Source organism: Ambystoma mexicanum, chromosome 5p (assembly GCF_040938575.1).
Source record: "Ambystoma mexicanum isolate Mex_15411 chromosome 5p, UKY_AmexF1_1, whole genome shotgun sequence".
Taxonomy (NCBI): Eukaryota; Metazoa; Chordata; class Amphibia; order Caudata; family Ambystomatidae; genus Ambystoma; species Ambystoma mexicanum.
Genome location: NC_090930.1, coordinates 832,582,552 through 832,598,269, shown reverse-complemented (window position 1 = coordinate 832,598,269; position 15,718 = coordinate 832,582,552). Strand labels below are relative to the sequence as shown.

The window sequence follows — 15,718 nt, the reverse complement described above, 5'->3', positions numbered from 1 at the left end:
CAAGAATGCAAAGGCTCAAACGGAGCACCCATAAGAAACTTAAGAACAAGGTTCAAATCCCAACCAGGCACCAGAAAAGGTGACGGAGGAAACGCATTAGTGAGCCCTTTCAAAAGCTGAGAAATTAAAGGAATCTTAAAATAGGAACATTCTTCAGACGAGCGCTTAAAGATGGACAGCGCCGCCAGGTAACCTTTATTGGTCCCCACTTGCAAGCCCCTGTGGGCCAAGGAAAGCAAAAAAGACAGAACCATGGGAATGTCACACTCAAAAGGATCCACATTCTTAACTCTGCACCAGTCGCAGAACTTTCTCCAATGGCAACGGTACAGAGACTTTATTGCCGGCCGCCTGGCGGAGAGCAACACCTCCATCACGTCTTCAGGGAGGTCCCAATCCTTATACCTCAACCTTTTAGAAGCCAAGCGTGAAGGTTGAGGCATCTGACCTCTGGATGGAGAACCTGACCCCCCCACCTCCCGTGAGAGCAGATCGTCTCGGTAGGGAAGACGACGTGGAGGGCAGATGGACAAGTCTAGAAGGTCTGGGTACCACGTCCTCCCGGCCCACGCCGGAGTAATGAGGATCATCCGGGAACCGAACCTCCGTAACCTCTGCAGTACTTGCGGGATGACGGGGACTGGAGGAAACGCGTACAGCAGTGGGAATGACCACTCCACCACGAATGCGTCTCCTAAGGCTCCTTTTGGAGGAAATTCCCGCGAGCAGAACCCTTCGCACTTCCGGTTGACACTGGAGGCGAAGAGATCCACTTGAGGGGTCCCCCAAAGGGTGAAGATCTCCAGGAGAATCTCCTGAGCCAGCTCCCACTCATGAGAGATCGTGCTCTGCTTGCTCAGAGCGTCCATCTCACTGTCGTCTCCGGCCAGATGAACAGCCGAGATCGAAACTTCCTACTGGATGGCCCAGAACTCGAGCTGCATCGCCTCCCTGCACAGAGGAAGTGACCCTGCCCCCCCTTTTTGTTGAGGTAGTGCATGCCCACCATGTTGTCCGTTAGAATCAGGACACTCTTTCCTTGCACAGTCGGCAGAAAAGCCTTCAGGGCAAGCCTGACGGCCCTCAGCTCCAACAGATTGATATGGAGTCTGGACTCCGACAGAGACCAACGACGGCCGACGGTCAACGGTCAACTCGTTGGCATGAACTCCACATCCCGTGAGGGATGCGTCCGTCACAATCGTCCCCTCCGGCCAGGGCAGCCAAAATGGGGCCCCCTTCATCAGATTGCCTTCAACGGCCCACCACAGAAGGACCTGAACAGGGTCCGACAGCCTGCCGGAGGACTGAGACCACTGGAGCTTGAGTGCCCACTGCAAAGAACTCAAACGCAGACGAGCCTGTGGCACCAGAAGAATGCAGGATGCCATGAGGCCGAGCAGTCTCAAGAACTCGGACGCTGGCAGGTTCTGGCCAAGTTGAAACTTGTGCACCATCTGCAGAATGTGAAGAGCCCTCACCTGGGGAGGAAAACTCTGCCCCAGGGATGTGTCGAGCACTGCTCCGATGTACTGGAGCCGCTGTGTTGGTGTCAAATGGGACTTCTTTAAATTGAGGGAGAAGCCCAGCTTGTGAAGGGAGTGGCAGGTGACGGACAGATGATCCAGGATTTGCTCGGGAGAGCTCCCCCTGATCAACCAATCGTCCAGGTAGGGGTAGACGTGAATCCCCCCTTTCCTAAAATGCGCTGCCACCACCACCATGAGCTTGGTGAAAACCCTCAGGGCGGAGGTCAATCCGAACGGCAGGACCTGAAACTGAAAGTGCGAGTCGCCAACCGCGAACCTCAGGTACTTCTTGTGCTTGGGATCGATCAGCACATGGAAGTAAGCGTCCTTGAGGTCGAGAGACACCAACCAATCCTGAAGTTGAAGGGCCTGGAGGACTTGAGAGAGAGTAACCATCTTGAACTTGTCCTTCCTGAGGAGTTTGTTCAAACCGCGCAAGTCCATGATGGGTCTCAATCCCCAGTCTTTCTTCAAAATCTAAAAATAAGGGGAATACCATCCCTTGTTCCTCTCCGCTACAGGCACCATTTCTATGGCGCCTTTCTCCAGCAGGGCTTGAATTTCCTGCACAAGGAGCGGATCTGGACTCTTCAAAGAGAGGTTCCCAGGTGGATTGTCGTGACGCCTCTGCCGAAAGGGAAGACAGTAGCCGTGGGTTATGATCTCCAGAACCCACACATCTGAAGTAATGGCACGCCATTCTACAAGATGCTGCGCCAGCCTTCCCCCAACCGGCGAACCATGGGACCTGGCCTCATGACTGAGTGGTAGGGGCTGCGGCATTGCCTGAGGGCAAAGAGGCAACTGCCCGAGCGGCCTTGGCACCTCGAGTACCCTGTTTTCCACCTCTGGCTAGCTCCTCTCGCTTTACTGAAGGATGAGTAATAGCGAAAGGAACCTCCCCTCCATTGTTGTCCCCTAGGACGAAAAGGCAGAGGTTGTCGAACTGCAGCGCCCACCGACTTTGCTGCAGCTTTGGAGGTCTGCAACCTCTCAAGGCTTTCATCAGCCTTGCTGCCAAAAACATGTTCACCGTCAAAGGGCATGTTGAGGAGCTGGGACTGCACATCAGGAGCGAACCCAGACTTAATCAACCACGCAAACCTGCGTATTACAGTGCTCGCCGCCATGGACTGTGACACAATCTGCCATGTCCAAACCAGATTGAACGGCCTCACACATGGCATCCTTGCCATCCTGAACCATAGCAAGGAAACCATCCCGTTCGTCCCCTTCGGGAATATGTTCAGCCGCTAATGCAACACAGTTCCACAGAGTGTGTGTGAAACGAGACAAGGCACATATGGAGTTGGCTGCCTGAAGCACCATACCCCCTGAAGAAAAGACTTTCTTTGCCCAGCCGTCAAAACGTTTGTCGTCCCTATCCAGAGGGATGATAGGATACGACGCCTGCTTTGCCGGGGCCGTAGCCGCCTGCACCACCAAACTCTCCGGAGTGGGGTGCCTGGACAAGTAGCAGGGGTCGCTACTGGCTGGATGGTATTTTCGCGACAAAGACTTACCCACTTCCGGGAGACTCTCCGGAGCAGTCCAAGCCGCTGCCACCCTTCTCTGCAGAGCCATATGAAACGGCAGTACCGGTCAGTGAGGGGACCAAGATCAAGGATGTCCGTGAGATCATCCTGAACGAACTCCCCTGGGGGAGCCGACCATCCCAAGTACTCGGTGACCCGAAACATAAGGCGCTGGTATGAAGAATCGGCATGAGTGCCAGGCTCCGGCCTACAAAACTCCACCTCCGGAGAAGTGTCCAGTCCACTGCCATCATGCAGTGACTGTCTCAGGTCATCAAACTGGCTATGGCCCGAGAGAAGCTCATCTGGTACCGGAACCAAGCCTTCATCAGAGCCTTCATCACCCTCTGAAATGTACTCCAGGCGGTGAGAGGAAGACACCTGGGGACCAAAGCTATGCCTGACCTTAGCCAGAGCCTTTCTAGGGGCTAGCCCTATGCCACAGGGCCACTCCGACACCACCGCCTCGAAAGGCGTTGAGGGCGCCGAACGAGTCGGCGTCGACAGAAACGGTGTCGAGCGAATCGTCATCGACATCAGCTGCAGCGCCGCCAGCATCGACGGTGTCGACACAGGCCTCGAAGCTGGAGCTCCAAGCGTGTCTCTCGACGACCCAGGCGCCGACAGCGTCAATGACCCCCCTCGGAGGAGGAGCCTCGAGAGAAATCGTCGACGACCTCGGCGCCACAGGCGTCGCCGTCTTCTTCGAAGACGGCACAGGATTACGCGGTCTCGAGCGCGTCGAGGACCGGGACTTGGAACGGGCATGGCGAGAACGGCTACCCTTGTCCGAGCGGGACCTTTCCCGCGAGCCGTGCCTACCACCCGAGCCCAAAGATGTACGAGCGGTGTCTCTCGACCGGTGCCACCGACCACACTCAGAGGCGCGGACAGACCGGTGCCCTGCGATTAAGAATCGCTATCATCTGCTTCCCAAAGGAAGCCCATTCCTCCAGTGTCGCTTTCACGGTGGGATAAGCGACCCGCCGACGGGCGGAGTCCTCGGAAGAGGACGGGGAAGGCGACCGATGCCGGCGCTTCCTGGAATGCCTCAAAGAGGCAGAGGAGCGGCGAGACCGACTCCTGGAAGGAGACCCACTGGACTTCCGACGATGACGCGGAGAGTCGCCTCTCGAGTCATCCGCCGAAAGCCCCGTAGACCTCGACTTCCGGGCTTAAACACCCGACCTACCGACAGCTTCTTCTTGCGTTCCCGCAAGGCCTTGGCTGTGAGCGACTGGCAGTCGACACAGTCGTCCGTATCTTGGGCCTCCCCGAGGCACCAGAGGCAGGCGTCGTGCGAGTCCGTGACCGACATCTTGGACCCACAGTCCCCGCATTTCTTGAAGCCCAGAGGCGGGGTTGGAGACGAAGTAGATATCGCCACAAACAGGTCTTCACAAAAAGCGAACAGGTTCAACGACCCGAGAAGAATACAGCAAACTCCAAAGAGTCGAGGCGTACCGAGATTCACGAAGCGAACACGTTCGCGGAAAAAACGGAAATGAGGCTACGGGCGTCGTGCGTCCTACTTATCACATCGGGTGACGTCGGCTGTCGGAGGAGGTCCTCGGGGACAGCGCATCAACATCATCGACGCAGACGCCAAAGATTTTCCGAAGCAGCACAGCTGTGGACATTAACTGTCATAGATATGGAATACGTCGGAGGACCCAATCCCCTCGAAAGAAGCCTCTCGGCTGTGGAAAACACCCGCTGAACTGCTGTGTTTCACCAAGCACCGAGGAAGACCAAATCCTCCGGTGAGGAGGCTGGGGGTGGAGGGGGAGGCGGGGCAGAGCTGCAACTTCCTCAGATTGAGGGAAAATCCCAGCTGATGAAGAATATCTGCCAATCTCTGGCAGGAGTGTGCCTCCCCCTCGGGTGAACTGGCCCGCACCAGCCAGTCAGACATAAGGGTATAGGTGATGGCTCTCGAAGCAAACGCCTGCCACAGCGTTCATCAACTTCATGAAGACACGAGGGCCCGAGTTAAGGCCGCAAGGAAGCACCTTGTATCGAAAGTGGTATGACACAATCGGGAACTGCAGAAACTTCTGATGTGGCTGGTAGATGGGGACATGAAGGTACACATCCTGGAGGTCTAGGGAACAAATCCTGTCCTCTGAACACAGACTCTGCTATGTGCGCTGGGGTAATCATCTTGAAGCGTTCTAGCGGTAAAGACCAATTTAGAAATGAAAAGGTCCAGGACTACCCTTCTTGGGTATTGCAAAAATCATGGAGTAGAAACCGGAGCGTCTGTCTGCATTTCCAAGAGCAGAAGAACCTTCTGTAAAAGAGCTGGGGACCCAATCTGACAGAGGAGGATCTGACAGAGGAGGAGAGGCTGGCTGGTTGGATGTAAGAGGAAGGGAAACTGGTTGTATACGAATTGTTCATTTTACAACTGTTCGAATTACAATTGACCTTTTCACAATATGGTCAATTGTGAAAAGGTCAATTGTGACCCTTTAAATTCGGTCAATTGTTCATTCGAACAATTGTGAACAATCAATTTGGGTAATACCGGGAAACTATGGGCAGGATCCAGGGTTTCTTGAAAAGTCGCTTACAGTTATCCTGGAAAAGAGCCAGTCTGCCCTGTACTGGGGAGCTGTGTTCGCCGAATGTGACATTGTTTCTTGGCGTCAAGGATGGACCAGAGGATGGGGGGAGGGGGGTGGGAGGGAGGGGGGGGCCAGAAAAACCTGTTCAAAGTCCTCTTTGGTTTCCCCCCTGCTGTCGCTGGGCCACTTGTCCGGCCTCAGTGAGCCACGGTCACGAAACCCCTTGAACCCAGTGAAGGTGCAGGGTTTGAATTTGGCCCTGCCTTGAGCCTGAGAAAATGACTTTTGCCCCGGCTTGCTCAGGATGGGCAATAACTTAGCGGTTGAAGTAGAGGTTTTCTTCTTTGTCAACTCGTCATCGGCTGACGAATGAAAAAGGGTCCACGCCCTCGAAGGGGAAATCCAATTTAGTGGTATGCATCTACATCATCCTTCTCATCTCGACCCCCAAGCACAGCCCTTTGCTGGCTGTGTCGATGTGGGAGACGGAAGACTCCATGTGGGGCTGGGCAACAGCCAAAGCAGACAGACCAGCCTTGAAGGAGGCCTGTCAATCCGGAAGGGAAGTCAGGCAGAAACTCTCCCAACTCACGCCACAGCTTCTGGCTAGCTGCGGCCAAAAGTTTATTGGCGTTGCCTTGCTGCAAATGCAGCCCTGATAAGGCATAGCACTGCATGCCCAAGGACTCGAGGACTTTGTCCTCCTTCGAAAGACAACTGGCGGTAGCACCAGAGGAGGAAGACTAAAACGATGGTTTAGAATAGGAGGCAGTAGCCGCCACCACCACCGAAGAATGAGGCTGAGAGGCCTGGAGGATTGGCTCCCCATCCGTCAGTCTGAACCTGCTGACCAACTTTTTTCATCTGGGCGTTGCCCCTGGACTTTTCCTAGATGATCTTTGCCACCTGCAGGACATCATTCTGGAGGGAAACGCCACGGATAGTGATGAGCTTACCCAAATACTCTGCTAGCACTGCCAACTTTTTGGGGCCCTCCTCCCGGAGCGGGGACCCCCCCCCCCCCCACCCAGTACTCTGCAAAGCCCTGAAGGCAATCATGAAGAATCTTAACAGATGCCAAGGGATCATCATCCTGGGAGTCGCCATCATTGTTGTCGTTGAGATAGTCGTCCTCTCCCCCCCCCCCCCCAAACACTTATTCAGACTGAGGGGAGGCCTGACCTGGAACGCAGGTGCCAGTAGGGTTCCCCCCCCTTGATTCAGGACCAAAGACAAGTCCAGCGGCTGTTGAGGGGGAGGCGGTGATGGTGGTACATGGAGGAGGCGGATGAGTTTGGACCACCAGCAGGGCCTGGACCAGGGGCAGGAAAGGCACAGGAACCAGAAGTACTGGAGGAACCAGAGGAATGCCCAGAGGAAGAGGCTGGGGTAGCACCATCTGTGGAATCACCGCCTTGATGATCTCCTTAAGGAACCCAGACATCTGCGGAGAATGCATGAGGAGGCGGAAGCGCTCAAAGAAACGATCCTCGCAAGGCACCGGGTCCCGAGGGGCCCGGTTCACCGGAGCGCTACGCTTCCGCTCCTAATCGAAGCACCAAGCCGCATGGGGTGAGTAGCCATAAGGCTGTGAAGGGTACATGTATCCTTGCTGTGACCACCCGCCTGTACTGTACCGTCTGCCGCTGCTTCCAGAAGGAAGGGGACTGGGGCCTTCTTGCAGCGCCCATTCAATGGGCGAGAGGACAGGTGGGCCTTGCTTAGAATCCAAAATGGCTGCCAGCCTAGCAGGCTCTGCCATGTGACTATTCGCCATCTTGGGACCATACGCCACATCCTGGGTGGGAGGGTGTGAAGGCCCCCGAACTAGGAGAGGGCACAGACATGAGAGGATACAGCTCGGGCCCTGCACCCAAAGCAGAAGCGTCAACCTCAGATTACTCTGGTAGGCACTGAACCCTCTGCTGGGAGGCCGGTAGTCGCAACACCCTGACTCACGACCTCAGAGCAGACTCCGCTAGGCAGTGTGCCCTCTGCCCCTAGGCCGGTAGTCATGTTGGATCGTGACAAGGACCGACTCTTGGGAGGTGGCACTCGATCATTTACCCCGTGGGATCGAAGAAGGGGACGAACATGAGAGAGATCACCCTCCCGAGGACAGCCCGCTAGGGCTCCTGAGCCCCTTGGCTGGGGAGCCGGTGGCCTTAGAGGCCTCAGGCCTGCCAGAACCTAAATCCAGGGGACCCTTGCCTATGGGATGCCCCGGGAAGGAGTCCTCGCACCGAGGAGCAGTGCTGAACAGAGGACCTACCTCGTCTTGATGGGGTCCTAGAGACGAAGTCCTTAAGGTGTGCTGGAGGAGAAGTGTGGAAGATCTCCCAACGCAACAACTGATTTTCAATGCCCTGTGGCCGAGAACGCTACAGGCCGCGCACACGTCACAGCGGTGGCCAGGCCCCATGCACTCAAGGCAGAGTGCATGGGGGTCCGAAGCCGGGAGCGAGCGGTTGCACAACACATCTCATGAAACCACCTGCAGCCGAAATGCGCCGGGGGATGCAAGGCACCAAAGGGAAGTTCGAGAAGAATCAAAAAATAAAGTCAGCAAACGCATGCGCTGGCTGCCAGGTCGGACACCGTCCATGCGGAAAAAGGGACTGAGGTTAAGCGTCGGAGGGCGGGTGTCAAGATTCATACAGACCGGGCCTTCAGGAACCATGCAGGGAGTGCACCAAAGCCGGGAAGGAAAAGATGATTTTAGACAACCAAAACACCCTTGTCAAACCCTGCCTTGGTGCAGAAAACTATTATTCTGAGGAGTGCAGGGAAGTGGAGGCGGACAGCTCTTCAATGCAGAAGAAATAAAGAGAGGGGGAAACAAAGGCAATACATTAGAAAGGATGCCAAGTCTCTCCCCTCCTCCTTGCCTCAGTTTAGATGTGTATATTACCCGACTGGGAGGTTAATCCGCAGGGAAGCGGGACCACACAATACTGCAGCAGTAGTGCTTTGTAAATGACTTGAAGGGTGAATTAAATTAGGTTGATTTAAATGGATGGCACTCTGTAATAAATTGCCAGCATAATTCACAAGGCTGGCTGATTAATGGACTTAAATTCAGTAAAAATCTAAGCAAAAGTGTTGCAAGATTACCGGCTTGGAAAGTACACGTGAGGAAATGTCAATGTTGCTGGCGAAGAATTAAAGGAAAAGAAACCAGACAAGTGTGGCTGGACTCAGAGTTACTGCCCTAGGATTCCGGAAGTACCTCGGGTTCTCAAGAGACTTGGATAAGTCCTACAATAGAGCAACGGTCCCCTGTTGCTAATTGGAATACAAGTAGCATTAATCTAAACGATGCAGCAAGTAATAGGCGTTACTGGGTTTCATTTCTGTTCGGGACGCAAAACGGACTGGAAATAACAAGGCCGCCACTATTAAGTGCTGTGCCCCTTATGGGAATGCTATTGCTATTCTAAATTTAGAGAGGGCAGCCAAATGTGTCGCTGCCAAAGGTTCCAGTCCCATCCCCATGTTGGGTAACACCCACAAGGATGGAGGTAAGGGGATGGAATGTATGAGAATAGTAACGATAGCCCACTTTCTATCTTTCGGATTGTGCATGTTCGTAGGCTGGTCAGAGTTTGCCTGTGGCCTCACCTCTCGCTGCCTGCTTTCGGTATGAGGTAGTGTGTACCTCTTTTCCAGCTGCAGTGCTTCCCCTCTAACCCCTCCACCCCCTGAGCATCGGGATCTCGGGTGAGCCAGATTCCATGTTTTTGGATTTTGTCAGCACAGCAGTGTTCCCTGTGGCAGTTCAACCTTCAGGACAGCCTGCTTCTCCGGTCTTACACTTCGGCAGGACTGAGCTCTCCAGTTCCTCTGCCTTACAGCAAGAGGCAGAAAACTAAGAGGGGGGGGGGGGCAACCACATACTACTGTGCTGTATCAGTTATCATTGTATATTATTGCTTCAAAAAGTAAGCTAGGTTCCCCATAGTAGGGTCATTTTACTCTGGATTTTGGTCCATGCACATAACTTGCAACGTCAGTTATATGTTCAAAACAAAGCTGCGTTTATTTAACAGTACTTAATCACAGTGCAACGTTTAAATCAATGTTCGGGCATTTGTGGGAATAGCTAACCCACCCCAGAGCTGGCCACTTCAACTAGCCCCAGCTCTCTATCTAGCCTAGAACCATTAGACTAGCCTTTAGCCTGCTCTAAAAACAAAATGTATGAGCACATCCCTATGTTGAATTAATACAAGGGACTAGGTATAGAACCAATGTGTGCGGCCTGCGCACTTCTGCATTTCTATATGTCAACACGGTTTACTTTGCCTTCTGTTTTATATAATGGTTTAACATGATGCAATATTTACCTTACAAACAGTACTAACACACCATTGGTTTAAACATTGCACTGTGATTAAGAACTGTTACAAGCATTACACTATCTATACTCTGTTCATTTGTTGAAAGGTGAATATGATAGTTGTAAACCCAGTCAGAGGACTGGATCTGCTAAATAAAAGCAGCTTTGTTTTGAACATATAAGTGACGTTGCAAGTTATGAGCATGGCCCAAAATCCAGAGTAAAATGAGCCTACTATGGGGTACCTGGCTTACTTTTTGAAGCACTAATATACAATGATAACTGATACGGCACAGTAGACACTTGAATTGAATAGTAGTGTCAACTAATTGATATGTGGTTGGAGCCCCCCCTTTGTTTTCCACTTTGTTTGAGCTCTACATCCTTCCACATTACTAGAGCTATCCCTTCTGTTACTTATTACAGCAAGAGGCAGCGTTGCACAGGTTTCCTGGACTCTACGCCCACCACGCTGCTGCTCTTGGTCTTTGTTCTCTCTGTGAGGGATGGGGTTCCCTTTTCTGAGTGCTCGCGCAGCCCGGCATTTCCTGCCCGCTGGTGGCTTCGACCCCTAACGAGAGTATTGCGTAGCAGGCTCATCTCCATAGTCCCAAATGAGGTGGCTCCTTCTTAGGTAGAAGGGACAAATTCCCTGGATTCGTCGCAGTGGGGAAAAACTATTGATCTTCCACAAACGAAGGCAGAAATAAAAAATACTATAGAGAACTCTAGAAGTAAAATAAAATGGACTGCCCTTACCTTCTGCAACTCCCCAAGGATACTGTCGTCCTCTGACTCTTTTTCCATTCACTTCAATTATAGTATTACTACCAACCACAGCGAGAGGTAAACGTTCCTAAAAACAATGAATGGATATATGAAAAATACATTTGTCATCAGTAAATGCTTTGAAACAAATACATATTGATTATACTATTGCAGTCACTGTAGCATATTGCGGCTACTCCACATTGAAAAATGCAAAAATGCTTTCTCCTGTAGGGCAAGCAACTGATAGTGACCAATCAGGTCCAGCATGCGCAATTTGGAAACAATCCATGCACTGGCTCAAAAGTTGTAAGAAGTTGCAAAAAAATGCTTTCACGGTTTGACTGGAGCTCTCAATAGTGAAAATGAAACCAAGTCATTCACAAAATCACTTTATAATAATATTTAGGTGGTCATATATCGTTCTCGGTCTACACTCTGTTGGCTTTATTCAATTTCCCCTTTTGTGAGGTGGATTCACTTCAATCACAAATATTGAAGACATTTCCACATACAGTCCATTAAATTTGGTAATAGCACAGTATTTTGTTATTAAATCAATAAATATTTCACAGTGCAATCCGTATGTTCAGCAGCATTCGGGATTCTGTGGACTAGCAATCAGTGGTGTACATCCGAGTTTCTTAGCTCTTTCTATAAAAACCATTGTTTTGGTATGACAAACAACTCTACAGTTCTTATAACTGTTGCATTCCCTTTTAAGTCGCATTCATTCACACTTTCCATACTTTTTCGTCAACAAAACAGGTTTCATTCCTCTCTTGCATTCTCTAAAAACACTTGTATGAGGACATTCTTCAGGGGGACACTACTTGTTTTTCCACATCACTTGTTACTCAGTTTAAAACAACCACAAATAATTCATCTCAATGTTCTGTAGTTCTTTCATGGACCCTCTTTTTGTGCACAATTGCATCCATTAGATGTTCTCTATTTCTATTTTGCAGTTTTCTCAATTTCTTCTGTGTAGTTTTGCCAACTGGTGTTCCCTCAAAACGACATATTGACACGGTTTAGTTTAACCGTACTTACAGATTAATACCTAGAACCATCTCAATTTGTTTATCAAGAAGCTATTTCCCCGTTTACTTTTGGTGTGATTTTTTTTAGGGATTATAACGAGCACTCACCAAGTGTCGGTATCTTCCTATGGCGCAGATTCTATAGCTGTATTTTACACTGTTGTGTCACTCTTTGCTTTTAAAGCACTTACCAGATCGAGTCTTCAGGGAGTTCTGACCTGTATTCTGGGTTCCCCTCTTTTAGTATTCCTGTTAATAGGTATTCTGTGAGGGAGCAGAGGAAAACGAGATGGACCAGGCCCATCGTTTAATAGCTTCTCTAACCTTTAGGTTTAGCAACACTTTATGCAGTGGGATGCATTTAATTATATTATTTGTTATAGGACTCACCAGACGTAACGGTGGTCATATGCATTCCACCTTGACTATGTTAATAGGAGTCTTGACTCAGCTTTTTTCAATACATGTATGAGGAGATGCCAACATAGACAAAAGTTAATTGATACAAAAAGAAAAAGAACTGATCTTTCTAACAAAACGCACAGTAACAGGCTTTAATGAATGTACAAAGGAAAAAATATGAAAAAGATAACAGAAAATGTCTTAACAGTATCAGCAGAAGACTCCCCAATTAAGATACCTGGAACACACAACAGAAATACTAGAAGAGGAGAACCCAGAATACAGCTTATAACTTGCTGAAGACTCGAGCTGGTAAGTGTTATAACAGCAAAGAGCGGCACAACAGTGTAAAAAACGGCTGTGGAATCTGCGCCATATAAAAGATACCGACAGTTTTTAATCCCTAAAAAGCCTATCGCAAGAAAACAGGGAAATAACTCCCTGATAACCAAATGGAGATGGGAATGGATAATAATAGTTACCTGTAAGAGTGGTTGAACTCAACCGTGTCAATATGTCGTTTTCAGGGAACACCAGTTAACAAAACTACACAGAAGTTGAGAAAACTGCAAAATAGTAAGAGAAAATCTAATGGATGCAATTTTGCACTAAATATAAAACGGTCCATGAAAGAACAGAACATTAAGATGAATTAATTGTGGTCGTTTTAAACAGAATAAGAAGTGATGTGCATAAACTATAGGTGTGTATCCCTGAAGAATTTCTCAAAAAACTGTTTTTAGAGACCATAAGAGGAATGAAACATGTTGGGTAGAAGAAAAAGTATGAAAGCAGTGTGAATGAATATGATGCAAGAAGAAATGCAAGAAATGCAATAGTTGAACTGTATAGTTTTTGGTCATAGCTTTTTCTGTCGAAACCAATCTTTTGCCAAGAAAAACTCTGATGTACACTACCAATCGCTAGTCCACAGAATCCCAAATACTGCTAAAAATACGAATTGCACTGTGAAAATATGTATTGATTAAATTTAAAAAAACGGATCTACCAAATTGAATGGACGACTGTGCAAATGTCATCAATATTTGCGATTGAAGTGCATCTACCTTACAAAAGAGGAATTAGAAGTAAGCGAACCGAGTGCAGACCGAGAACGACACATGAACCCATATACGTTATAAAGTGATTTTGAGTATTTACAAAGAGGGATTGTTTAAGGTGATCAGTAATATACCCTCTAGTCTCCATTATACGTTTTAGAGTTGCCAAGTAATTCACAACACTTCCTTTAAATATAAGGTAGGTAACATCATGAATATACCATAAAGTGAGTTATGTAAAGTATTGGTATGGGAACAGTTAAGGTTTCCATTTGTAGGTAGACTGCATTGTTGTGTACGAGTGTTTATAGTAAAGGTAACTTCGGTATTTCCAATGTTTGTAGACATTATAGATAGTAACCGAACATTTAAAAAAAAACGTTATCCCTGCTGTGTAAAAATGACAGCGATTATTAATGCCCATACCAAATACAATTCAGAATTGGGATCAAAGCATTAATGCAATCTAAAACCTGGCCGATCGCAAAGCCTTGGCAAGCTCTGCTCCACAAGGATCTCAATGCATACCTTAACGCGAAGGAACGTCAACACTTACTGATATTAACTATTTGGGCACTGAGCTCAAGATTTCTGAGTGACCAAATGTTCTCAAAGCTTTGAAAATGGCCGGCAGCTTTGCGGTACTTTGCCGACCACGCAACATCTTTACACATTTGAATAGTTCTGCCTAAGCGGGTGGCGGACCAGTCATGCAACAGGCTTGGTTTTGTCTGGTCTTGCATACAAAGAAGCAGCTCTGTGCAACGGGTTGACATCAGTAGCGCTAGAAAAGTAACTGGTTATGAACATATTTAAGGACAGTATCCAGGAACAACTGTATCTGAACACTTTTCTTCAGGGCATGCAAGGCAGGGGGGGGGGTCTGGTACCCGCCAAAAAACTAAGTGTGAAGTTCAATGTATTTTCCTGTGAGAAAACGTTTCCGGGATCCCACCTCAGCCGCCAAGACACGCCACAGAATCAGAAGCATTGTCTAAAAGTGGGAGCTGAATCTCAACATTGCAGATTGATAAATTTCAAACCAGATGCAAAGAACGCTTGTATGGCTTAAATGACCACTGGACAGTGCCAAAACCATGCAAATAATGCTTCAGTGGCATAAATGACCACTGGATGGTGGCAAAACAAACTGCCAAGCTGTAACACAAGACCTTCCATTATTCTTCGCAAACGAAAAGACCATCTCACCACAAACAAATAATGCATGCAAAAAACCGTACATCCTCCTAGGCCACTCCCATACACCTAATGCAATGCCATCTGTAAAAAAAAAAAGCAGAAGCTCCATTATGTTTTTTCTGCAGTTAAGGAAAAATAAAAGCTTGGGGCATCTGGGTGCGGGTGAAAAGGCATCCTAGGTCATGAGATTAAACACTTGTTCCAGGAAAGGAACTTGGCTCTTATATCCAAAGCAGCCCTCCCGGCCCTGATCGGCAATCCTGAAGAAGGCCTGGAAGAAATCAAGCAGAATCTACAAGCAAAGACGGATGAACAACGCTTTCAGTCTCAAGTCATTGCCCGGTTTTGAAAAGGTATGGAGAATAGTAACACTGAAATGACCACTATACCAGCAACCCTGGCGCCGCGTTTCCGGTCCCATCACGTTCCTTACTGCACTGTAACGAGTGCCTATGCTCTACTTTGTAGCGCAGGTTTCCTGTAACTCCTTCAGGGTCCATTACCGAAAGTCCTCGCTCGTCATTTCTTGTCTTTGTACCACATTGGTATTTCTCCTGGGTGTTTCCACCACTATGTAATTATCATGTAACCAGCTTATCTATATCCTCACTGTTCTGTACTCCTGTAATTTTTCACCTGCAACACTAAATAGTGCCTAGATGCCTCAGGGGTTTGTGCGCTTCTATAAATGCAAAAATAAATTAAATAAATAAATACCAAGCCTTCGGCTGACAGACCAGCACAACCTTGCTCACTACTATTACAAACATCTTAATAAATCCAGTACCAGAGAGAGGGGGTGCCCACTCCAGGTCATGGCAATGCTACATATACAGAGGTGGAATGTACATACACATTGCTTGATATAAATGTCAACGGAGGCTGCCTTTAGACAGTCTACCACAATCCTCCCCATGTTGCAGCAGCACCATTGCCTATCTCTGCAGTGCTGCAAAACCAGTCGTGTAACGGAAATAGCCTACCAAAACGCAGTTTAACTTATTTCCAAAACCAGCAATGAAAGGTGTGAGCAGGATCCATATTGAGCAGAACTGTCGCCACCGAATTGCTGTAGGCTTTCACCACCTTCAGCTCTGCTACACTAAAACAGTGACAAAAATACCTGAAAGTCAAAGGTTTGCAAAAAGACACTGTGCAACGGACGATTCAGGGGCATCAGAGGTCCTTCCAAGGAGAGAAAGGAGTCTATGCTTCGAATGCGGGCAGTCAAAGTAACTCACAAGAACTAGAGTGTGGGGACCAATAGCAGC

At 49.0% G+C, this 15,718-nt stretch overlaps 1 protein-coding gene across 2 annotated transcripts in view; it reads right to left on the bottom strand.

Moving 5' to 3' along the window:
• Positions 1-15,718, bottom strand: part of SEPTIN7 (septin 7) — a 704,343-nt gene that overhangs the window by 354,838 nt on the left and 333,787 nt on the right. For both annotated transcript variants that reach the window (XM_069613251.1, XM_069613252.1), the window contains exon 7: positions 10,733-10,829. In XM_069613251.1, the coding sequence (XP_069469352.1) occupies positions 10,733-10,829 (97 nt within the window). The remainder of the gene's footprint in view (positions 1-10,732; positions 10,830-15,718) is intronic.